Consider the following 24,390-nt stretch of genomic DNA (forward strand, 5'->3'; position numbering starts at 1 on the left):
TCTGCTAATCGCTAGCCAGATTACTCGGTTCTAATCGCATGAATATTATTAGAGTGTCGACCAGTTGGAAGTGCACTTTTGGTTAGTCTGCAATTGATAGCGCTGCCAACATGAGTAGTTCTCCTAATCCCATACGCACCCTATCGCCCGCTTTGCAAAAAGTGGCCATCGAGGAGCTAAACGAAGTTCCCAGTCGAGTGGAGTCCGACATAGCTACCCTAAAGGAATGGCTACAGAAGCAACCTCATATTTGTGCCTGCCTGGAGGATCAGTTTCTGCTCAGCTTTCTACGTGGATCGAAATTCAGTCTGGAGAAGGCCAAGCACAAGATTGATCGATTCTACAGCTTGCAAGCGGCAATACCTGAGGTTTTTAACGAACATCGATTGGCAGACGATGCTCAAGTTCTGGAGATTATTCGGATGGGGTTCGTAATCCATTACAAAGCTATCTTCATAACTAAATTTGTATCCTTGCAGAGTTATCTTGCGCATTCCTCTTGACAAAGAGGATACTGGACCAGCTGTGACAATAATTCGAGCTGGCTCCTACGACATCAATAAATTCAAGTTCCAGGACATCATTCGCGTGGGTTCCATGTTTGGTGAGATCATGATGCTGGAGGATGACAATGCCTCGGTTAGTGGCTACCTGGAGATCATGGATATGACCGGAGTGACGGGTGCGAATCTGTTTGCCCTCCAGCCCCAACTTCTCAGCAAATTCTCAGCCTATGCGGACGAGGCAATGCCAACACGCCAGAAGGGTATACATTTCATCAATGTACCCAAGGCATTTGAAATGGGTTTCAAATCACTGCTCGGATGGTTTCCAGGAAAAATTAAAGAGAGGGTAAAACACTTTGAAATCCCCAATAACATATTTTTAACTCCCATATTTAAAGGTCTCTGTTAGCTCCGATCCGGAGGCCATTTTTGAGCGTATTCCCAAAAATTGTCTACCTGTGGAGTATGGAGGAACCAAGGGAACCATGAAAGATATTACTACTGAGATGGAAGCAAAACTCTCCAGCTACCGCAGCTATTTTCAGGACTGCCAGCATTTCGGAACTAATGACAAATTGCGCGAGGAACCCAAAAATCTAAACCCTGAAGAGAGTCACTTCGGCCTAGATGGCTCTTTTCGCCAGTTGGTCATCGACTGAATCGGTTAAAATACCTGTAAGCTCATTTGGGCTATAAAAGTATAATAAATGTTTTCGATAAGCTCTGCTATTGTTCTTGGGGACTACTTCATTGATTAGTTATCAGCGTTTAGACGATAGCTTATCGATTTTAAGTTGAATTGCAAAAATGCCATGGTCGAAAATCAACATTCGTTCATCGACCGTCTAAGAAACCTCAACAGAGATGCCATCCATCCGCCCGCTGAGCCCCGAGCTCCAGAAAAATGCCAACGAGGTACTTGGCGAGGTTCCCGACAAACTAGAAGATGATATTGCCGCTTTGAGGCAGTGGATTAAGCAGCAACCTCATCTGAAGGCCCGCACAGATGATCAGTTCCTGGTGAACTTCCTTCGAGGCTGCAAATTCAGTTTAGAACGAACCAAGGCCAAGATCGATCGGTTTTACACACTCCGCACCAAGTACCCCGAGTTTTATTTGGGTCATAATGTTGATGTAGACAAGCTGTTGGATATCTTTAAGCTAGGGTGAGTCGGAAAATAAAATTCCATTAAAATCTATATCCCAACTAGGAATTTAATCTTTCCTTAGCACTATAGTTGTACTGCCACGTCCTCTGAACGATAACGGCCCACGTTTGGCTTTAATTCGAATGGCCACGTACGATCCAACAAAATACACCTTTCAGGAAGTGAATCGAGCTGGTGGTCTAATGCAGCAGATCATGCTCGATGAGGATGATGTGGCCATTGTGAATGGATTAATTTCCATTCTGGACCTCTCCGATGTCACCATGGGTCACTTCCTGCAAATGACTCCATCGTTTGCCAAGAAAATGACCGTGTTTCAGGAGGAGGCTCTGCCCCTTCGACCTCAGGGTATTCATTTTTTAAACACACCCAATGGCTTTGAGACCGTCTTTAATATGATCAAGCCCATGATGTCAAAGAAGCAACAGGGACGAGTAAGTAGAATATTTTAAGCCAGATATAAAATACTATAAATAAAACTTTCCTAATCCCTAGCTATACGTCCATGGAAACAAATGGGAATCGCTCTACGATCAAATACCCAAAAAGTATCTGCCTGTGGAATACGGTGGGGAAAATGGGTCAATTCCTGAGCTCATAAAGGATTGGGAGCAGCGCATTCTTGCCTACAGAAATTACTGGGAGGAGGAGAACAACTACGGAACCGATGAGCGCCTCCGAGTGGGGCAACCTGTCGACTTCGAGAATCTCTTCGGATTGCAAGGCTCCTTCCGGCAACTTAACGTTGACTAAAGCACTTAGCTCTCTAAAAAAAACTAAAGAAAACTAACTAAAAATAGTCTCAGTTGCAGCTCTTATCTAAAGTTACAAAGGTGAAGAAACTCAACTATCCGAGTTTAGCTTTATTCTAATCGATTTTTGATAAGCGTAGAGATAAGAGTATAACAAATCGTAAAGAGTTTAGCGCAAACAATAATAAAGATAGGCAAGTTCCATGAATTTAAAGATTAACATACAAATTAGTACAAAAATAAAACTATAAGAAAGATTTGTGAAAAGAAGATTTAATACTTTGTCCATATTGGTATAAACGAAATGATTTAGGACCTTTCTAAGTACATTTTTTTTTAATTGAACTCTAATAAGATCAAGATCAAAAATTAAATATCAGATACAACGAGAGACCACCTGTATCAGCTGATTAAAAGAGCTGTTCATAGATAGTCGGCATAAACAAAACACAAATTGAGATGCAAGTGAGAGACGAACAATACAAAACAAACGAAAGGCCATAGAAAAATTTAAAATACAAGTTTTTCCAAAACTATATACCCACGGAAAACAAGAGAACTTCGCGATAAACCAAAAATAAACCGATTTTCCCGAGAGATTTCGTGGAGAGTCCATCTGTGCAGTTGGGAGATTCAGTAAGAATTTGTGGGTCGTACGGATCGGTGCGTCGGTTGTTTGTACGGATCGAATTGGATCGGTGGGAAAGCGAGAGAGTGAAGGGGGTGCACAGCATGGAAATTCAATTAAAAATCTGAAAACTATCCCTCAGTGCGAATCAGAAAGCGATCCGTGATCGGTAATCATCATTAACGCATTTTCATACTCATTCCCCATCTCGTGGGCTCATAAATTCCCAGCACTAATTACCCAAACGAAATCGAAGTTCATAATTGCTCGGACATGTTATGTAGTCTCCGTATATAAGTAAAAAAAAATCCAAAAGAGTTCTCGACAGGCGTGGCACGAGTCTCCGACGTCCGATTTGACGATGAGATTAATGCCCCCGCCGGGCAGCCGGGTACCCAAAATAGTCTCATGGAGTCTTTCGTTGGCTTCCGCGCCTCATCCCCTCGGCTCTTCGGCCTTGCCCCAGCAACCCAAATAAATAAATATTTGGACAAATAAACATGTGGGCCATAGAGCTTTGTCTGGTTTACCTTTCGGCTTCTCTGTAATTGCTCCTTTCGAGATTACCAAAGAAAACAAATCGAACTCGATGAAAAGGGATGTTTATTTAAAGGCATTAGTTTAATTTCTATGGCAGCATTTACCTGAATTGTTATCCATTGTGGATTTTTAGGCAATTAGTTTCCATTTAAAGATTCAAAATATTGCTCTAAAAGTTCTGATTACTTGGATTACTTAATTAAAGTCCTAAAAACATGATATCTAAACATTGTTTTTATATTATATTCAAGGGTATTTAGCGCTTCGAACCCCACACTTTTTAGTCCTATCCTTTACTTAGTTTTCTTTCATAATTTATAGCCAGCCGAGCGGTAAATCAGCCAAAGGTAGGGGAGCAGAGGAGGGTGACCATGTCGAGTAGGCGGGCCCAATCTTTGCCGGCGCACATGTTGGAGCCAGCGAAGCCGGAACGCGGACGTTGTGTGGCTGCCATCTGCTTCTCGTGGAAGGTGCTCACCTGCATTGTGTCCCACGTACTGCTCGTGCTCCTCGTCGTTTCCTATTGCGTGGGCGGCGCCTATCTCTTCCAGCACCTCGAAAAACCCCACGAACTGGATGTGAGTGAGTGACCTTACCATGAATGACCCACCTAAACTCTTTAATCGCCATTCAGGTGAAGCGTGATATACAGAATCTGCGCTTCAATCTCACGGAGAATATCTGGGTTCTATCATACGATGCCTCGTACCTCAGTGAAAGCGATTGGATAGCTAATGTTAGCAAACATCTGGCCAACTTCGAGAAACAAATCCTAACGGCCATCAAGGCAGATGGTTGGGATGGCGACGAGGATCTGCGGAAATCTCAATGGACCTTCGCTGGATCTCTGTTCTACTCCATCATAGTGATAACTACCATAGGTCAGTAAATTTTAAATTTAATTGCTGAGGAGTAAGGTTTCAGATTCTTAAAGAGTATACCCAACATTTGAAAAGAACACAGTTGGGTAAACAATGGGATTTATTTGCTTAATCTAAGCCTAAACTATGCCTAGCATAAGGGAACTATTTACAACTGATGCTAGATGGAAGTGTATAATTAGGAAACAATAGATTCGGGGATTTGATTGCAGATCTTTTTAGTTGCAGTGAGAAGGAGTAAAAAAGGAACATGTCCAATTCCACAACACTGCTTTTGAGCTTAGAATATAAAGTCCTATACTTTCTTACTGAGCTTATCGTTCACCGATCTGGGTGCCGCAGCCACACTTTTAGCACTTTTGCCCTCGGCCACAGCTGGCGATTTCTCATCGAAGCCAAATCCACCCACAGGTGGAAAATTACTGCCATATCCAATACCACCGTTTCCAACACCAAGCTGACCCAAGCCCAATCCTCCAGCCAATCCATAACCCTCAGTATACTGTGGTCCTCCAAACTGTTGATTAGAGGGGTATTGTCCTAGTCCAGGGAACTGTCCACCCGGGGCTGCAAACTGGTTGCCACCGAAGTCGCCTCCAGGGTAGGATCCATAAGGATACTGTCCGTTGCTGGGGAATTGGTTTAGGCCAAGTCCGTTGCTGGAATAGCCGTTGAAGCCGGTTCCCACGCTGGTGCCGGGGAATCCACCTCCTACGTTAGATCCGGGGAAAACGCCACCCACGTTGGATCCAGGATATCCAGCTCCGGGAAGTCCCTGTCCCACTCCTGCATATCCTCCGGGATATCCCCCAATGCCGTTCTGAGCTCCCGAGAATCCTCCATAGCCTGGTTGGTAAGGACTGGGGTACAATTGAGGTCTGCCAATGATTCCAGTAGGTCCTCCGGGTCCAACTAAGACGCCTGGATTTCCACCGTATCCACCAACTCCTGCTCCGAATTGTCCAGCATTAGTTTGGCCGCCATAGGGATTGAACTGACGGGTGCCAACGTTGGGAGTGTCCGAGGACCTGGTGGGCTCCACGTCCGCATAGTCCTCGATCTCATCGTTCTCCGGTTCGCCGGGCAAAGGTCTGCGTGTGGTGGGTTCCCTCCTCAGCTTTTGGTCATATGAATTTCTAATGGGGGAACTGCGATCTATGTTCCGAAAGGAGCGCTCCCTTCGGTTGTAAGATCGCCAGACCCACTGATCTCGATCTTCCTCCGGAGATTTGGCTGCCACTAATCCAAGTAGGCACAATGCGATGATGAGGCAATAGCTTCGCATGATTGTGTTGTCTTTGTATTGTCTTTGTCCGACTTCTTCGATCACACACTGACCCGTATTTTTCGCTTGGTCGCGGCAAGCTCCCGCAACAGAATAGTTCAGAAATGCGACCGGCGCACGCTACTTATATAACCGCACCCGAGAACCGAAAAAAAAAACAGAGACATCAGCGGCGATGACGACGCACAAACTCAGTCAAGCGGCGAGGGCAGCCGCAGGTGGGGATTTGGCGACTACCAGGCCAATGAATCAACGCAAACATGGCAGGGCAGCCGATCGTGCCAGACGCAGCCGAGATCTTGGGCCCACGTATCGGATCGAATCGTTTCGTTGATTCACCTGAAGCGCAACCAAACCGCCGAGGAGCGTGATCCGCCCAGGAACCAATGAGGCAAGCGGATGATTCGGACAGTTGGTTTTGTCCACTCAGTGATCACGTTGAAATCACATAAATCATTGGGTAATTGCTCATTAATCGACCCAAAAAAACCCATTCCTGGAAATTACCATGAGTTGGTATATACTCCCTTTGCAGGGCAGAAGTCATAGGTCAAAGATCCAGTTTGGACACAGTTAGCTGGGCATGGAGCACGTGAGTGACCTCTAAAAATGGGTTCATTTGGGTGGTGATGGGTCGCAAAGGGAGCGAGGGTGTGTGGAGCGTGTCAAATGAAACCAAAAGTGGAATTGCTGCCATCCAATTGTCTGTGGTCAAAACAACAGCAAGGTCAAACGCCACTGACCGATCGTGATTATCTTTTCTGACAATTCAGATTTAGATTTTAACGATGGGAATTTCTGATTTTTGAATACTCTAGCAGGGGTTTTACTGATTCTGTTCAAAAGCTGGAGGAGGAAAACTTAAAATGCTAAAAACGAAATATAAGAAAAGCCTTTTTGAGTAGTAAAAAGTGGTCTTTGTGAAGACATTAACAGTCAGCTTAAGATTTATAGAAGATTTAATTGTCAAACAAAAAATATGTAACTGATAAAAATTTAAATAAAATTAAAACAAATAAAATTAGTTAAATTATTTTAGGGCATTTAACTTCTCGACTTTCAAGCATATTTATTTTAATTTTTTTCTTTAAAGGGGTTTATTAGTTTTAGCTGTTGATGATGGAAGCTTAGTTTTTTCATTTGCACAATACCCCAATATGGATTTATGGCTAAAATACAAATGGGTTTAGTGACCGACGCCCATCAGGTAGAATTTTGCGAAAAGGGGCAGAATGCTATTTAAAAGTTTGCACACTTCCGTAAAGGCCAAAAGCGGCAGACTTGAAATACCATGTTCGCAATTGTTTGCCGATTGCTTTTTGGGAGCGATAATGGGCTTGGCTTATACAAAAAGAAGTACACAGATAGATTAGACCTTAGCGGGTCTTAGACTCATTAGTATTTCAAGAACTTTGCGGTCACAAGGTTGAAGGTAAAGCCACAAGCATGACTCAAAATCAAACTCACCTTTTAAGACCGGAGTAATTTAGTATTCTTCATCATATTCTGGACAGGCTATGGCCACATATCGCCGCGCACGGATTGGGGCAAGGTGACAACGATTTTCTACGCCATTGTGGGCATTCCGCTGATGCTCATCTGCCTGTCCAACATTGGAGATGTCATGGCCACATCATTCCGGTGAGTACTAAAAAAAAGTATGAATTTACTGATGCTTATTTGGTTGACTCCCCATAGGTTTCTATACTGGAGAATTTGTTGCTATGTGTGCACCCGCACGGCTAAGCGACCAAGGAATGCCCGATCCCGGCAGAGATCGATGCGCTCGCAGCGACAAGCCCGTTCCCAGCCGCCACCCTCCTTCCGGCGTTCCATGAAGATGACGCAGCGGTCGGGAAATGACTCCGGACTGGGTCCCTCAATGGGGCATGCCTACTCCGATCCCGAACTGCGCACCATGGGCAGGGGTTACGACGATCGGGAGTTTGGCCATCGCAGCAGTGGAGGTGGACGTAATCGACGTCAGCAACAGCAGCATCCACATCACGATCCTCGCCAGCGGCACACCATTTATGGGGATGAGTACGAAACCCAGACCCTGAATCGCTCCAATCGCTACAGCAGTCGACAGAGGCAGCGGGATCGGATGAGGGACAGGCACACGGTGGAAAGGGAGCGCTATTCCCGGTCCCATTTGGATGCTGGATCTATTGAGGACTTTGGTGACATGCCACCTCCTGCTAAAAGAGCCGCCAGTGTGCGTTCCGTTCGATCGCCTCACCATCAGGAGCCTTCGAAAGCTTCCAGGGAACTACATCGTCTGCACTCGGCTCCTGGGAGGAGTAGAGCCAAGTCAGTGGACCCCAGGCACGTGTCTTCGCATTACGAAGATGTGGATGAGGATGTGGTGAGGAAAACGCCCATCATACCGAATAGGTATGCATTAGATGACTTCGGTGGCGGAGGCAATAAAAGACACCAAGCGCCAAGGAGTCAATCCATGCCGAGATCTGCTCACCAGAGGCAACGCCAGAGGGATCGTGAAAGGGAGCGATCTCCACAACCGCCACCTCACAGTTCACAACGCCAAAGCAATGGCAGAAGAGCTGGAAGTCTGGGCAGACAATCCTCTCGTTATGGCAATCATCTAGAGCTACCCGACTACGACGCTCCACCGCCAGGACGGGATCATCGTCGGGATAGACGTGGTCACTCCCAAGGACGCTACGAGGATTATGTGGAGGAGAGCTTCGATGAAGGTTCGCTTTACGGGGATGACTACGAGGATTACCCGACCGAACGCCATCGCTCCAGAAGTCGTGAGCCAAGAAGAAATCGCCGAAGAGAACGAACAGAACGTTTGCCTCCATCCCCGAGGATCATGTCACCAATGGGTTTTCCGGTTCAGCGGCAAATCCGTCGGCGGCCCAGCTACGATTGCGATGAAGATGACTCTATGTACGGGGATGAGTATGGGGACTATGGAGATTTGCTGCCCAAGGATCGCCCCGTGCCCATTTGGTTGTGCGTCTTTTTGGTGGTTAGCTATATTCTCGGAGGAGCTGTTCTGTTTGCCTACTGGGAAAACTGGTCTTTTCTGGACTCCGCCTACTTCTGTTTCATCACGCTGACCACGATTGGTAAGTGTTTGTGTTAATTCAATTCGGACTTTATTCTGATGATACGATTTTGTGAAGGATTTGGCGACTTTGTGCCAGCAAAAGGTGTCAAAGATGAATCGGAGCAGTCGATTGCCTATTGTTCGCTATATCTTCTCTTCGGCATTGCTCTATTGGCCATGAGCTTTAATCTTGTCCAGGAGGAGTTCATTGCCAATGTCAAGGAGGTGGCCCGTCGGCTGGGCATTCTCAAAGATGATGACGATGAGCACGATGAGGATTAGCAGTAGGTAATTAGGTTATTAAAAAAAAACACTTTTATGTCATTTACATTTTGTAAATGAAACTTTTCGATTTTAAAATATATAAGCTTAACAATATGGTTATATAACTTAAAAATGTTTAAGAGTGAAAATGAAACAAGTATAAATTTACCAATGAGATTATGTTATGTTCAGCAAAAGAAATATAACATTGTATTAAATCTAAATTTATTGATTTAGAGGCTCGTAAACTTTAAAGAACAGATTTTACTTTAATAAACCGATAAGTTTTGTGAACTTTATATAAAACGCACAAGAATACGAGGTTGAACGAAATCATTAAGGAGTTGTTTAAATTACTTATCGAACTTTAAGAAAAACCTTTATCCGATGCCCTTTGTAATACTTATACAAGCTTACTAAATCTTGAACTGGCAGTCGAACCGACGTGGCAAGGTTTTGTTAACTTTACATAGCATACTAAGTTTATTTAAATAATAAATGTACGAAATTCCAAAGATTGATATACAGATAAAAAAGAATATCCAGAAGAGCCAAACAAACAAAACGATCCGGATTCCACTAACATAAACGAGTTACTGGGTTGAGTACTATAGTCATCGATGCAATCAGGCCACGTTTTCTTTATTGTGCTAAAATTATTGAAAATAAACGATATGATTTTTTATCCGAGACATTTGTTTGTTTAGCCATTAGCGGACCACTTGATTGCTTGACTTACCCTGTTGAAAGCGGGAGAATTTCGAGGTGAAGATTTCTTGGGCGTAAGGGAACGGGACAAGGAGCTACTGCGCTTGCCACCGCTTATTACGGGTGGCTTCAGAGCGTTCGAATTGGAGTTTCGATTGGTAGAAGAGCCTCGTCTTATGGTAACACCATCAGCCTCAATGGGCGTGGAATTCATTATGGTTTCCGTTTCGGACAGCTCTTGGACGGATGCCAGGGAGTCGTCGTGCTCCCCCTCGCTTAACTACAGAATGGGCGAAAAAGGGTAAGTGGTATCCAATATACACTTTATAGTACCCTTTTTACTTACCTCATCTATGGGTGCAGTAGTGTCCAGATCAGACCAATCCTGCTCCTGACGATAGCGTCTCACAATTTCCTGGTGCGGTGACGTGGCCACCAGAGTACGTGGATAGATAAAGTCCCTTTTGGACGGCGTGGTTCCGGTAGGCGCATAGGTTTTCAATTCGTTCTGTTGGAAGCGCACAAGCTCCTGCTCGCAAATCTGAAGCTGCTGTTTTTGGAGTGCGGCGTGTTCGCTGGATTGCCGTGACAACTCCTGCACAAGATCAGTGGCCACTGTGGAATGACCAATAAAACGCTGCCTGTCCTCCGTGTTAAGCTGCTCTCTCTCCCCCACAATCTGATCCAGATTTATTTGGCTTTTCTCTTCCAGTGCCACCAGCTGACGTTTGCTGTCTTGGCATATAAACTCCACCTGCGCGTGGTGTAGGCGACTTGAGCCGACATTGTCGTTTGTTTGATTGGCATATTCCTGGCTGAGATTTTTCATATGGACCTGAAGCATGGAACAGTTTGCAACGCCTTGGTCCAGACAGCGCATTCCCGTCTCCATTTGGCTGCTGAGCTCCGTTTGAGCGGACTGAGCAGCTTTGACACCCATATTCTGGTAATCTTGGATACCAGTCTTGGTTTCATCGATGCGCTGATTCCTGGTCAGTCGACTTTCCTCCATCTTGTTTAGACGAATAGACATGCTAACGTTATTCTTGGCACGTAAATTCTTGATCTGGTCCATTTGCATCATCATAGACTCCAGAAGTGTTTCCTCTTGCTGTGCCAGAGCCCGTTCGTTGGCCAGCTCCTCTTGCAGCTGCTGTAGATTTTCTGCATCCGGCAAACTCATTCCACTGAGCTGTTCTAGTTGCTGATGCACTTGCTTCGCATGCTTTTCCAGAGACTGCGAACTGTTGTCGATAATTTGGGAGAACTTGTCCTGCATAGAGTCTAGCATGGCTTTATGCCGCTGGTTGTTTTCCTCCATATCCTGTAGGCTCGTCTGAATTTCCCTGCTCATCATAAGCTGACGCTGCTGCAACTGCTTCATCATCTGGGCGATAAATTTCTCATTGTGCTGATCGCTGACCTTTAAGACTTCTGTCATTAACTTATTCTGAAGCTGAACCTGATCGGTCAGCGCCTGAGTACAGATTTCCTTAAGCATTTCAATGCTCTTGCTGGCATTTGTTGAGAGACGTTGGTTCACATTGTTGGAGTTGACTGGATATGAGAGATTACGATACAAATAAAACTGGTAAAAACTAAATAAATGTTTGTAGATAGCTTACCCATCTCCTGGCAAAGGTGCTCCTTAGAGGCTGCCTGCTGCTCTAGATACAAATTTAAGCTGCCACCGATCATCTCCAAATTGTCCTGCATACGGTCTTTAAACTGATCGCAGGATCTGCGTATTTTCTCGTCCACATCACGCCTTCTTTCGATTGTGCCTATCAGTTGATGAGTATCATCTGTGGCCAGATCAGCAACGGCCAAAATCTCCTGCGCCTGTGTGGTCAACACCTGCTCCGTTTTCATATGCGAGGCCACCAACTCCTTTTTCTCCTTGTAACGCCGCTTGGTCTTTGTCAGCACTTTCTTTGTAAGCAGCAACGAACCCTTGGTGTTCATCAGATTCTCCTCGGTTTTCTTCAGCTCTTGAGTTTTCTCCACCAGACTCATGCTCACCTCACTGAAGATCTTCTCCTTGTTTTGGAGTTCATCCTTCAAAGCCTTTAGCAGCAGCATCTTCTCGTTGAGCTCGCGGTTCTGCGATTCCAACTTCAAGGTGATTTCGCCGTATGTTTCCTCTGCCAAATAAATGCCATTCTTGTCCCTGGCAGCCATAAGATCTCTTTTGAGCTTGTCAATTTCCTCGGTGTACTCCTTGAGCACCGTTTTCTTGGTCAACTTCTGATTGACTTCGGGTTTGTTTTGAATGTTCTTGGCTCGATGGGCGTATTCTAAAGTGCTGAGGGTCTCCTCGATGTCCTTGTGACCCGGTGATATGGTGGCTATGATGGACGTCTTGGTCCTGCCACCCAGAGATTCTTGGAGCAGCCTAGTAAGCTTCGATTCGCGATAGGGAACATGAGGTGCACGATCCACCAATGCGGTAATTACTCTGCCGAGAGTCAAGAGACTCTGATTTATGTTTACTGTCTCCCGCACACGTATTCCCTTTTCATTTCCTGCCTTTGAGACATTTTCACTGCCCGCCAGATCCACTAGATTCAACTTTCCGATTTTCAGCATATCCTCTCCTTCGATTCCATTCTCCCTAATGTGCACGACTATAGAAAACACAGTATGGGATCGAGAGGATTGTGCATTCATCAGAGTAGTGGCCGTTTTGCGACGTTCTTTTCCCTTTTCTAACAGCTTGTACACATCATCCTTGCTGTGCACAGGTATCTCCTCCAGTCCCTGGATAATAACTGATCCCTTCTTAGTGCTGTCATCGAAAATACGAATCTTGGTGGAGTCATCGGTCGACAACAGATCGCACAGTTCCTCGTTATACAGCTCCAAGTAGGAAATGCGCATTGTGTACTCCACCTCCATCATACGCAGCTCATCGAAAAGGTGACTCAGAGCCCGCGGTATGATACCAATATCAGAGTCCTAAGCGGAAATAAAAATGGGAATAGGTTAGATTGGTAGTTCGTGGAATAGAAAAACCGGTTTGGCTGAGACCCTTCTTTTCGTCATTTTGTAGGAAAATAAGAATCTCGAGGACTGCCAATTTAAGGAGGATGGCTATAGGAATGATATAGAAACTTAAGGCTTGGTAAGTGACCGATTATAACTATTCTTATGGACTTTTTTAAGATTTTTCCAATCGAAGTATTTTATCTTATAGCACATCCTCAGCCTTCAACCATTAACTCACATCTTCCCAGGAGGATTTCAGTTCGGCGGTCTCGTTTCCCACCATCGTATGGGTTTTGCCCGTGCCAGTTTGTCCGTATGCAAAAACCGTGCAGTTATAGCCACTGAGGACCTCTTCGATCAGTGGAGACACCACGACGGAGTAGACATCGCATTGCTTGGACTCGGGGCCAAAGCTGCGGTCAAAGGTGAACTTCTTCGTGAGCTTGGAGTCGAGCGTGTGGCGGGTCACAATTTCCCGTGGTGCCACCACATCCACGACTTCGGCGGATCGGATGCAACGTTCCCGGGAATTAAGGGGCCTAAGAGAAATATGGAACCGCAGTTAGGAATCGCATTTCTGAGAGGACTGGCTCATAATATCAACTCACCTGACGCGCACATACACCTGGATGTTTTGGTTGGACTTCTTTTGCGGCTGGCGCGACGTATTACCACCAGATATGTCCATTTTAATTAATTAAATCAATTAATTAGTATTTTAGCGCGTACAGTCCAAAAAATGACGCCAGGCGATTGCACTTGTATGCGTGCCCGTGTGTGTGTGTGCTTCCTGGAAAGCCTTGTTTTCACTTTCCACTGAACTTAATTGGATGATTTTTAACTACTATTTACAGATGGACGCTATAGAAAACTATTTGTTGCACTAATTCCAACGAGAACTATGGGCGCAGCGTCTCCGCTTGTCCGTTCAATTTTAAAATTATGCGCAAATAGTGTGACTGCCGCAGGCTAATATAAAAATACCACGCTGTATAAGAAAATATACCACAATGAACTAGTTCGTTTGGAAAAGTACTGAATTTAAATATAACATGAATTTAAATTTGTGTAATACATATTTGTACAAATGTTATGGCAAATTCTAGTTAGTTTAAAAAATAGTCTATAGCCTTAAGAGGATGTCATTCCTGCTCCATTATTAATGTATCCATATTAAAAAGGTAACTTAATAATTTGACAAAAATATCATTTAAAATTTATTGAACAATTTAAAAATTACTATTGATTTAAGCTATGTGGTGAAGAATTCCCTGCCGTAAGAGGGACTCTACTTGAGCCCTTGGAAGATAATGCTGGCTGTTTTTCTTCAGATGAATTACCTCTCCATCGTCCAGCTCGAATTTCCCGTAGTCTTCCATGCAGCGCACTTCTATATAGAGGGATTTTGGAGGACGCAGGTTGTTGGTGAGATCAATGGGTAATCCCTGATTATAGCCGGCACTGCACATGTAGGCAGCCAGGGATTTGGAGTAGTTGTTGAAGAAGTGAACCTCAGGTTCACAGAGCGACTGCTTGATGTCCCCGGGAATTATGGGTCCGAATTCCCAGCGCAGGGCCTTGATCCTCTTGCATCGCTCGTATAAATAGGCCAATAAGCACCTCTTGTTCCTCTGGAGAGCCGCATGCCTGAAGTTTAGAAGGGGCCATAAACTCCGATCCCCAGAAGTATTGTAGGTTGATGCCTGGGCCACGTTCTCCTCGAATATCGCCTTGATCTCCTCCAGAACCTGACGCACTCCGTCGTCATCGAAGGCGGGAATGGTTTGCGACGATCTCTCCATTTCCTTAAGAAGCTCAAAGGCCTTGTCTCCAAATAATTTGTTTGGCCGGCTCATTGTTGATCTGTTTTTTTTGGTTTGTTGATTTAGCGATGGGTTTGCGCCAAAAATTTTCTGATCGCGTTGATATGATACTATTTACCAGCTGATAGTATTTTTATAATAAACGGTCAATATTTAGTATTTTTTAACAGATGCTTTCTTGCATTCAAAAAACGTTGGACGGAAACAACTTCAAAAAGAAATTTGTAAAGTTTTATAAAAGCCTAGGCAGCCAGCTGTTTTTTATAAAAATGTCATAAAGAAACTTTAAAAATTAAAATTTCAACGGGATCCATTAAATTTGTGTTTTGGGACCAAGTTATAATGCGCTAAAATCATGCCTTCCTGGCTAGATTGGTGTTCCTGCTTGACCTCAACATCAAATGCTGGTGAGTCAGTGTGACCATCGTGGAAATATCGCAACGGGCACTTCGCTATTTAGCGAACTCGCCCATCTCTATCACACACGTAGTGGCAAAAACCCAGATGAAACGCAAATTGTGTTAAATCAATAAAGAAATAACAGAATTCCTAAGGCTGTGGCTGAATTTTGTGCTGTGCGTGTGTGACAGCGGTGATAGCGACACGGAATCCCCGATTTCAGAAAGTGAGACAACCCCCAGAAGAGGTGGAAGCAGCACAGGTGCAGCCGATATTTATTAACCCTTTGGTTTTGCCCGTTTTAACCCATAGCCTTCAACTTGGGTCAACCACCGCCGCCGGAAATCATGGAGAGCAGGGAGGCCAATGAGGTGTACGATGACATGAACCTGTACATCACGCCTGAGAGCTTCATCGTGGAGCCGACCGGAGTGCAGGAGGTGCTCGTAATCGGGCGCCACGATAAGGTCACCAGAGTTCAGCCAGTGGGCGGTCAGTTGGCCAACCTACGACCTACAAGGCGGATTTGTGGGATCCTGGGCACCATACACTTGCTGAGCTGCGATTACCTCATGGTCGCCACCCACCGGCTCTTCGTTGGCGTCCTCGATGGCTCGATTGTGTGGAGATTAGCCGGCTATGACATCATACCCTACATTCCCAATGCCATCCAGCGCAAGGAGAACGAGACATACTTGCAATTACTCCGCCAGACACTGGACACCAAGTACTTTTACTTCTCCTACCGCTACGACCTCACCAATTCGCTCCAAAGGCAGCGGGAAGTAGCCCAATCTCGGCCAGTACAACCTGGCTTACTGCAGCGGGCTGACCAGAGATTTGTTTGGAATGGCTTTGTTCTAAGGCAGTTCAACTGTGACAAGATGGAGAAGTTTCAATTGCCACTGGTCCTTGGCTTTGTATCCATCAACCAGGTCCAGATAAACGGTCAGACCTTCTTTTGGACCATCGTCACTAGGCGATCTGTGGAGCGTGCGGGCACTCGACTCTTCTGCAGAGGCAGCGACGAGCAGGGGCATGTGGCCAACTTTGTGGAGACCGAGCAAATAGTGGAGTTCAACGGACAACTGACGGGATTCGTGCAGACGCGCGGCAGCATGCCCTTCCTGTGGCACCAGCAGCCCAACCTGCGGTATAAACCGCGACCCGTTCTGATCCCGGGAAAGGATCACCTGGCTGCCTGTACACAGCACTTCAACGATCAAATCCAGCTGTACGGCAATAATGTGGCTGTGAATCTGGTGGATCACAAAGGTCGCGAAGGTGAACTGGAAGCGACTTATGCTCGTCTGATTCGCGAAATGGGAAATCCACGAGTGCGCTATGAATATTTTGACTTCCATTGTGAGTGCCGGAAGATGCGCTGGGACCGGCTCAACATACTCATCGATCGCTTGGCCCTCGAGCAGGATCAGTTCGGTTTCTATCATGTCTTTGACGATGGCAAGCTGGTTTCCACGCAGACTGGCGTCTTCCGAACGAATTGCATTGATTGTCTGGACCGCACAAATGTGGTGCAGAGCATGCTGGCCCGAAGATCCCTTACGACGGTGCTCCAGCAGCTGGGAGTCCTGCATGTGGGCCAGCGAGTGGAGCAGGCCTCCGCCCTCTTCGAGACGCGATTCAAGGGCGTTTGGGCGGACAATGCGGATTTGGTGTCGCTGCAATATTCGGGAACGTGTGCCCTCAAGACGGACTTCACCCGGACGGGCAAGAGGACCAAGGCTGGAGCACTGCAGGATGGCAAGAACTCGCTGATACGATACTATTTGAACAATTTTTCCGATGGCCAGCGGCAGGATGGTATTGATCTGTTCCTTGGCAAGTATCTGATTAACGACAACGAGGGTGGCGCCGTTCCATCACCACTGGAATCGAAGCATGGCTGGCGATTCTTCACTTTCCCTTCGGTCCTGCTGATGGCCGTGGCCATGTTCATGATCACGATGACCTATCCGGCCGAGTTCAATACGGAGAATCTGCTATTCATGCTTTTCTGGGGCGCAATGATCGCCGTCAGTGCCACCGGAATTCTGCACTACGGCATCGAGTTCGTGCAGTGGCCGCGGCTTCTTCCGCCGAACTCCTTTCGAGAGCCATGACGTTAGTGTCGTCTAGCAGAGCCACTGGCAACTACTCTGCAGCATAAACAGTCACATTGCTCCAAGAAAATATATTGTAAACCAATTCCTGTAATCGATTTGAAATTCTTTCAATTTCTGGCCCCCGCTTTCTGTTTGTTTTATTATAGTTTTGTTTAGTTTTAAAACCTCCAAATCCATTCCTATCTAGAACATGTTAGTTACTGTAACACAGAAATTATTGTGTTTTCGGACGGGAGGGGAAGGAGTTGTCAAGGCGCCGCTTCTTAACTGCGATTAATTGCAAAGTAGATCAATCACTTTTGTAGAAACATTTTATGACATTAAATAAAGTATTTTACGCATTGCTAGAAAACCTCAATCGACATCTTTTAATTACTTGTTAAGGTGAACTGCCATGCGAACTAAGAACGTTTTTCTTGCTTAATGATACGGGTATATCGTGTTTATGACTTGCAAATATGAACACATCTTGTAAAGGTTAATTGAGGCGAAAAATCTATATAACTTCTTTATTGGATTGGCTTGAAATAAAATTTGAATATTATTTAAAAATCAATTTTGATGTAAATTAATTTTACCAACTAGTATTTATCTAGGCAGGCTGTGAACGTTCATTCTTCTAGTTATTTCGAAAGCATCAGTCTTTTTGTTTCGGCAAGCCATCAAAATCTGAACAAAAATTTTTAAAAATTTACTTTAGTAACGAAATTTTTAGAATGTGTATAGGACCTACGATAGTCTTAAGATTGCATTTAATTTAAAATAAAAAATTCCCCTTGGTGTAGATTTTTAAGTACAATCTTTTTAGTTTGTAAGACTTTTAAAATAAAATGGACAAAGCGGATAAATCTTCAAAACTTGCCGACAACTTCCTGTACATGTTGGAGTTTGTGGTGGACGATCTGCTGATTACGCGCCAGAATCTGTGTGCGCCAGAGGAGTATCCCACCTGTACGGAGATTACGTTCAGGTCAATCTTTTTGAACATCTGTGATCGGGAGAATGGCACCTGTGTTAGCCCCTGTTCACCGAAGACTGGAAAGTGCGCACTGTTCACGCTGGATACCCCGATTACGGACGAGGATGTGATGAATATACATGTTTATAAGAAACGCTCGGAGGGCTGCAAGTTCTTGCTCGGATTGACGGAGCTCAAGATGAAGCCGATCTTTGATAGAGTGAAGAAGGAATTCGATTCGGTTAATATAAACTGGGAGGAGAACGTGATGACGCACGTTTCGCGATTGCCCAGGATTAGGGGTCCTTGTAAAAAGATCAATACTTGCGATTGCTTCGAGAAGCATAAGACGCGCCTTGAGGCGTGGTGTCCCACATCTGAGATAACCAAGCGAATGCTGCCCCTCTTCAATCTCTGCAAGATGCAAACAGGGAACATTGTCCTGATCCTGAGATTGGTTTGCAATGGTCCTTCCGTAGTTTCCTCATTCGCCGTCACTCCCAAATGCAAGAACCCCTGCTGCACTTCCTGTTGTCCCTGCCCAGAAACATGGCCTGCTCCTTGTTCGTCCCCAATAGATCCCTGCGATCCCTGCAAATCCGTGAAATCTAAGAAGACATGAACAGGAACAAAAGCGGCATGGATTTTATATTCCGTTTTTATTCAAGCATGTTTTGACAAGGCTGCGCCGCTGATTAATTACTATCATTCGAGTAGTAGATCTTTAACAATAAAGTATTTTACACTTTTCTACATCAATCGTAGTCTTTTAATTGCTCGTGGAAGGTAAACTTCTATAAATAAAAGAATGCGGGTTTATTGCTGGCTTTAAAAATGGTCATCATAAATATGATCAGAACATGTAAAGGTTAGCTAATAATAAAATGTAGTGGTTTTCTCTAGTTCTGAAAATATTTTTATTGTACTTCATTGTGGTTGATTTCAGCACCCAGTCTAAAATTGGATTTACTCAAATTTTTTAATACAAATAGTATATAGATTAAAAAAAGAGTTGAAAATTAGTACACGTTTCAAGAAAATATTAATTAAATTTTTTTTAAGCTGTTATAAAAACATAAAAAACACATTACAGACTAATATTCAGTTATTTGATAAAATAATAAACTGCTCGCTCAATCTTATATCCAAAAATCCCCATCAATTCCCCAGTAGTCCTTGATAATCCCATCGTATGATCAGTTCGAACACCACAGTCTCCCTGTCTCGACATCCATTCAAAATCTAAATCAAAATTTTAAATTTTTTTTCTCAAAACTTTTTAAATTGCGTGCGGATATTCTAAATTTTGCAGAAACTAAAGGCTAGCGTAAATTCCCTTTCGGTATCAGTGCAAAAGTTAAGGTTCCTTCTTTCAGAATGTCTGAGAAATCGGAAAAACCACCAAAAATTGCAGAAAACTTTCTGTACATGTTTGAGTTTGTGGTGGACGATCTGCTGATTACACGACAGAATATGTGTGCGCCGGAGGAGTATCCCACCTGCACGGAGATCACGTTCCGGTCGTCGGTGTACGTGAATCTGTGCGATCGGGAGGTGGGCACCTGTGTAAACCCTTGTTCGCCCAAGTGCGGAAAGTGTGCCCTCTTCACTCTGGATTCCCCGATTACCGACAAGGATGTGCTGCAGGTGCATGTGTACAAAAAGCGCACGGAGAGTTGCAAGTTTTTGATTGGATTATCGGAGCTGAAGGTGAAGCCCATCTTTGATCGGGTAAAAGAGTCCTTCGATGCGGAAAATCCGGCCTGGGAGGGGGCAATGCTGGGTCACATTGCCCAATTGCCCAAGATGAAGGGTCCGAATAGCAAGGGTCTCCTGGACAATTGTGCTTGCTATGAAAAACTAAATGAACGCCATGAGCAGTGGTGTCCCACTTCGGAGCTATCTAAGCGATTGCTGCCCCTGTTCAATCTCTGCAAGATGCAGACTGGAAACATAGTGCTGATCCTCAGATTGGTTTGCAATGGCCCGGCCATAGTTTCCACATTCCCCTTCAGTAAGGTCTGCTCCCGGAATCCCAAGTGCCCGGAGCCCTGCTGCGGTCCCTGTGGACCCTGCCCACCACCTCCTTGCTGCGGCAACTGTCCTCCCTGCTGCAGTCCACCTCCTCCTGGGTGCGGTACTGCCCCGTGTCCTTCTCCCTGTCCGCCACCCTGTGATCCCTGCGATCCGTGCGATCCCTGCGGCCCTTGCTGTGGTGCCGGAGGAACTGCCACCGGCGGACCTATGGAAAAGAATAAGTGCTGTAAGGGTCCTTGTGCTCAGCCTCCTTGCCGTCGCTGCACTATGGTGGATCCTTGTGCCAAGCGCGTCGAGCCGCCGGCCAAGTGCCTAAGATACTACTCCTGCAACCTGGACAAGCTATGTCCCTGTGATTACTGTGAGGACGAGTTCGACAGAGGTGAGTCTTTATCCATATAAGCCATATACATATATCATATCATATCATTTATAAATAGTTTTATTAATTAATTATTTTGTTTAATTTTAAATTAAATTTTTTCAATATAATTTAAATTATAAATTAATCCATAGAAGAAGGTAATCCATTTATTTACATCCCAACACTCTCAACCATTTCGATTTTGTTTAAAATTTCTGGGATTGTGAATAATATATCAAACATCCAAAATGTCCTTAAAAAAATGTTACAACGATTACAAAATTTTGCTACTACACTTTATGGTAAAAAATCGTGTTAAAAATGTACAAATTGAATCCTTCTTTCCCCAGAATGTCCCACTGTTCCTTCAAGGCGTTGTAACATGTCACCCATCGAACAAAAGCTGCAAAAATGCGGACCATGCGGCGGCATTCCCCCGTATCCCCGCTTCATCCAAGAAAAGTTGGATGCAGTACTCCTGGGCAAGCCGACCCCAGACCCCAAAAAGGACAAGGATGGCAAAAAGGACAAGGATGGCAAGAAGGACAAGGATGCCAAGGGTGGAAAGGACAAGGGCAAGAAAAAGCGACAGGCCGGAGGTGCCGTTTACTGTGTAGGAGACCACAACGGTCCATCTGCCATTTACGAAGACCGCGATCCTGTCTGCGATGGTGTCCTCCAGGCAACTAAGAAAATGAGGTATGATCCCATTGTCAAGTGCAACAGGCGGGAAGACGAGTACGACATGGCATGCGATGAAGGTAAGTGTTATTTCTCAACATTTACCCTTTTGAAGGGTTACAAAAATATATCTTACAACAATATTTAAATACTTAAATGCTGTGTAAAATCGCAGTGCCTTTTCAACACCATAACATTTAGTAGGCTTTGAGAAAAACAACAGATTTATGTAGAAACTCACTTCAAACCTTTTAGTAACACCAAGTATCCGGGGGGAAAACGATCATTACTCGGTTTGCATTCGTTTTATAGTTTCAAACGGGAAATGTTGTCTGCCGCACAAAATAAACAAAAATTAAATTTCTTCGTTATCGTTACGCGAGCTTTGGATGGACTTTAAAAACAAAAGACAAGAGTAGTACGCTTAGTACCAATACAAAATTGGAATTATCCTAATAAATCGCGTTCCTATTTTATTGCAGCACGAAAACGGGCTGTGCGGAAATTGCGACACTTACTCCTGAAGTATAATATCCAAATTGAGAATTAAAGGCCTTTCGAACTGAGAGTATATCTCTACTCTTAAGACAGACAACATCTGCAAAAGAACCCAGTGAATAGTTATATATTATAAAGACAGTTAATCATACATCATGGCCAAAAGGGGTAAAAAGGGAAAGAAGGGCAAGAAGCCCAAGGTCAACTGCAATTTCAAGATAACAAATGAGATGCTCAAGCCAATGAACGAGAGTAAGTATTTATTTAGACCATGGGTAATCCTTACCAATCTCTTGGGTAACCACAGATGTTGATGATTGTGATGGCTGTTGCCAATGCGCCTGCGATTGCGACTGCAGTCCGGAGTTGGCACCTTGTTTCATCCAACCCACTAGGCGGGATCCGGGTCCGGAGGCCTACGATGAGTTCGAGGCGTGTCTCAATGGTAGTGGGTTGACCATTCGAGTCCTGAAGAACACCCATAAAGTGGAGAACGTTGTGGATGGCAACGAAGGCGGTAACCTTGGTGCAGATGATGATCCCTGCTATCGGGAGGATCCCAACGACTGCGAGCCCAAGCAGGAGTCCTGCCTGCACGAGATGATGCAGCGCAGCTCCTTCGCCAGGAACCACATCAGGCGCAGGACCGGCGGCAGGATCATCAACCACCCAAACATCCCGAAGGTGCGGGCCAACATCAAGTATTCGGGTAACGATGCCTGCGAGACGGACAACTACTACGTGCCCTTCTCGAAGATCAAGGAGGCCTGTGACCTCCATGAGGCCAAGGTCGACTGCTATCGCCAGCGCCTCTGTGGGGGATACGATCCCATTGTCCCCGCCCATTGTCCTGTCCAGAACCAGCGCTCCTGCTGCATGCAGGTCGAGGGGAAGGACATCATGCAGACCATGAAGGGTGTCAATCTGGACACCAGGCGCAAGGGCATCGAGGTGAGCTTAATCTCTCTTAATATTTAATAAAATTATTTTTTTTTTTTTTTTAAACCTAAAATTCTACTAGGCTGCTTAGTAAAAGTTAAACGCAGTTTAAAACAGTTCACCACTTATCTTTAAACGCGGTGATATTGCACAGTAGTAATTAACTCACAACGTATCCATATTTCAAGAATGTTTAATCTTAAATCAGTGTAACCACGGATCGCCTCCGCATTCCTTTTTTTGGGATCGCTGGTTACGTGTGCGAATGCGGAATGTGTGATCGCTTTCAGTCCGTGACTTGGCCCCTCTAAATGCCGATGCAGGTGGTGCAACTTCTGCAACTTCGGGAACTCGGTGGAAGGCTTTCAATTGCCTCAATTGTGGTGCAGTTGCATAACATCTGCCAGCTCCAAATGTGGAGCACTCTTTTTCATTTTGCGGTTCCAAATCAGCTCAAGCTTTCCATGTGTTTTTATTTATGGTAATCGCACAGGAGATGTAATAAATCGAAGGAAGCTTTTTCAACCACATACTCGTACACGTAAATTAGGTGTTTTTGTTCCATGAACATCAAGTATATCTAAAAATATCACGTTTTAATTGTTTTTGCATTATGACTATTTTAAAATCTTAGGCACAAGGCAACTTTCTTTTTCTTAATCACATCAAAGTTTTATTTAATGATTATGCGAAGGTCATTCTGAAGTGGCGTTTATTATTAACTTTAATTTTTGTTTTACTAATTAAAGGTTATTCGCATACTAAATTTGTATGGATTTTAAGGTTGTTTTTTAATGTTATTTTTTAAACTTTAATTTCAGGTCTGTTACAAGACTTGCGAAGAGACGGATAGCGACGTGTTCCTGGTAAAACTGGGAAGCAAGGCCAAATCGCAGCACAAGAAGAACACCATCGAGATCGAGCTGAGGACGCCCAAGCAACCCGTGACTCTGCCGATCAGCAAGGTCACCACCGAAACCTATGTTTCCGAGGAAATGCTCGGTGGGGGCAAGAAAAAGAAAAAGAAGGGCAAAGGCAAAAAGGGTAAAGGCAAAAAGGGCAAGGGCAAGAAGAAGTAGACGATAAAGGACTACGAACGATTCTAAGGCGAATCCTAAATAATCAGCGATCGTATAGCGAAAACATCAACGATCGTAAGGCGAATCATAATCCATTAACGATCCTAAGGCAATTATTACACAAGAATCCGGACCAGGTGCACATCATTTCGGAACCTGTCCACTGGCTTCTCCACACAGTAACCCTCATGTCCACCCGTTTAGTTAGGCGCACGAATAATGAATATTTCGACTAGTTACGTAAATGTATCATTTGGAATAAATAAAAATTTAAAATTTAAAAATGGAAATATTTTTAATTGTGGAGTGTCAAAACCGCAAGTGAAGATTTGTTCGTCTGTCAGAGATTGACGCTTCTGAAAAGGATTAAGTTACACAAGCCCTTGGTTGTTTATAAAGCCAAAGGAGGACTTGGAAAATAAATATAATAATAAATAAATTGCCAAGTGATATTTATACCCTTGCAGACGGTATTATAAAATTGGTCAGAAGTTTGTAACGCTGTGAATAAGACCCTTCAAAGTATATATATTCTTGATCAGCATGACTAGAATAGTCTGTACGGGGATTAAAACTTTGGCTTAGAAGTTAGCTCTAATGCTCTTTCTATTTAATTTTGAACAAGTAAAATAATTTTCTGAAGCATAACCAGTTAATACCCCCTACTGAGCTTAAAAGAAGCC

At 44.5% G+C, this 24,390-nt stretch overlaps 9 protein-coding genes across 10 annotated transcripts; 6 read left to right on the forward strand and 3 right to left on the reverse strand.

Annotated features, from left to right (window-relative positions):
* The first annotated feature begins 105 nt into the window (after window positions 1-105).
* LOC108048121 lies at window positions 106-2,694 on the forward strand. Its single transcript, XM_017128608.2, has 6 exons — window positions 106-427; window positions 480-852; window positions 905-1,153; window positions 1,356-1,672; window positions 1,737-2,109; window positions 2,171-2,694. The coding sequence occupies exons 1-6, from the start codon at window positions 111-113 to the stop codon at window positions 2,426-2,428; spliced, it is 1,887 nt and encodes a 628-aa protein (XP_016984097.2). The 5' UTR covers window positions 106-110; the 3' UTR covers window positions 2,429-2,694.
* Window positions 2,695-3,083: 389 nt separating this feature from the next.
* LOC108048142 lies at window positions 3,084-9,799 on the forward strand. Its single transcript, XM_017128630.2, has 6 exons — window positions 3,084-3,224; window positions 3,917-4,173; window positions 4,230-4,476; window positions 7,276-7,402; window positions 7,460-8,862; window positions 8,920-9,799. Exons 2-6 carry the CDS (start codon window positions 3,967-3,969, stop codon window positions 9,123-9,125), a joined length of 2,190 nt encoding a protein of 729 aa, XP_016984119.2. The 5' UTR covers window positions 3,084-3,224; window positions 3,917-3,966; the 3' UTR covers window positions 9,126-9,799.
* LOC108048144 (glycine-rich cell wall structural protein 1.0) lies at window positions 4,478-5,839 on the reverse strand. Its single transcript, XM_017128632.2, has one exon. It carries the CDS (start codon window positions 5,759-5,761, stop codon window positions 4,772-4,774), a length of 990 nt encoding a protein of 329 aa, XP_016984121.2. The 5' UTR covers window positions 5,762-5,839; the 3' UTR covers window positions 4,478-4,771.
* On the reverse strand, window positions 9,272-13,769 carry LOC108048141 (kinesin-like protein Klp61F). The gene is made up of 6 exons (XM_017128629.2): window positions 13,412-13,769; window positions 13,042-13,342; window positions 11,441-12,773; window positions 10,162-11,372; window positions 9,847-10,095; window positions 9,272-9,757 (listed from the first exon to the last, which is right to left on the reverse strand). The coding sequence occupies exons 1-6, from the start codon at window positions 13,489-13,491 to the stop codon at window positions 9,734-9,736; spliced, it is 3,198 nt and encodes a 1,065-aa protein (XP_016984118.2). The 5' UTR covers window positions 13,492-13,769; the 3' UTR covers window positions 9,272-9,733.
* Window positions 13,770-13,996: 227 nt separating this feature from the next.
* Window positions 13,997-14,797, reverse strand: LOC108048153 (DNA replication complex GINS protein PSF1-like). Its single transcript, XM_017128648.2, has one exon. The coding sequence runs from the start codon at window positions 14,657-14,659 to the stop codon at window positions 14,051-14,053; it is 609 nt and encodes a 202-aa protein (XP_016984137.2). The 5' UTR covers window positions 14,660-14,797; the 3' UTR covers window positions 13,997-14,050.
* Window positions 14,798-14,903: 106 nt separating this feature from the next.
* On the forward strand, window positions 14,904-17,509 carry LOC108048151 (phosphatidylinositol-3-phosphatase SAC1). 2 transcript variants are annotated; one of them, XM_017128645.2, is made up of 2 exons: window positions 14,904-15,033; window positions 15,338-17,509. In XM_017128645.2, exons 1-2 carry the CDS (start codon window positions 14,982-14,984, stop codon window positions 17,146-17,148), a joined length of 1,863 nt encoding a protein of 620 aa, XP_016984134.2. In that variant the 5' UTR covers window positions 14,904-14,981; the 3' UTR covers window positions 17,149-17,509. The 2 variants fall into 2 exon arrangements, with proteins under 2 accessions (XP_016984134.2, XP_016984135.2); XM_017128646.2 differs by lacking the exon at window positions 14,904-15,033 and adding an exon at window positions 15,078-15,251.
* A 96-nt stretch (window positions 17,510-17,605) lies between these two features.
* On the forward strand, window positions 17,606-18,868 carry LOC108048152. Its single transcript, XM_017128647.2, has one exon. It carries the CDS (start codon window positions 17,982-17,984, stop codon window positions 18,729-18,731), a length of 750 nt encoding a protein of 249 aa, XP_016984136.1. The 5' UTR covers window positions 17,606-17,981; the 3' UTR covers window positions 18,732-18,868.
* Window positions 18,869-19,310: 442 nt separating this feature from the next.
* LOC108048161 lies at window positions 19,311-21,842 on the forward strand. Its single transcript, XM_017128665.2, has 3 exons — window positions 19,311-20,528; window positions 20,861-21,271; window positions 21,674-21,842. Exons 1-3 carry the CDS (start codon window positions 19,487-19,489, stop codon window positions 21,739-21,741), a joined length of 1,521 nt encoding a protein of 506 aa, XP_016984154.2. The 5' UTR covers window positions 19,311-19,486; the 3' UTR covers window positions 21,742-21,842.
* Window positions 21,825-23,988, forward strand: LOC108048162. Its single transcript, XM_017128666.2, has 3 exons — window positions 21,825-21,941; window positions 21,997-22,640; window positions 23,450-23,988. Exons 1-3 carry the CDS (start codon window positions 21,845-21,847, stop codon window positions 23,705-23,707), a joined length of 999 nt encoding a protein of 332 aa, XP_016984155.2. The 5' UTR covers window positions 21,825-21,844; the 3' UTR covers window positions 23,708-23,988.
* The last annotated feature ends 402 nt before the right edge of the window (window positions 23,989-24,390 follow it).

This window comes from Drosophila rhopaloa, unplaced genomic scaffold (genome assembly GCF_018152115.1).
Source record: "Drosophila rhopaloa isolate 14029-0021.01 unplaced genomic scaffold, ASM1815211v1 contig_163, whole genome shotgun sequence".
Taxonomy (NCBI): domain Eukaryota; kingdom Metazoa; phylum Arthropoda; class Insecta; order Diptera; family Drosophilidae; genus Drosophila; species Drosophila rhopaloa.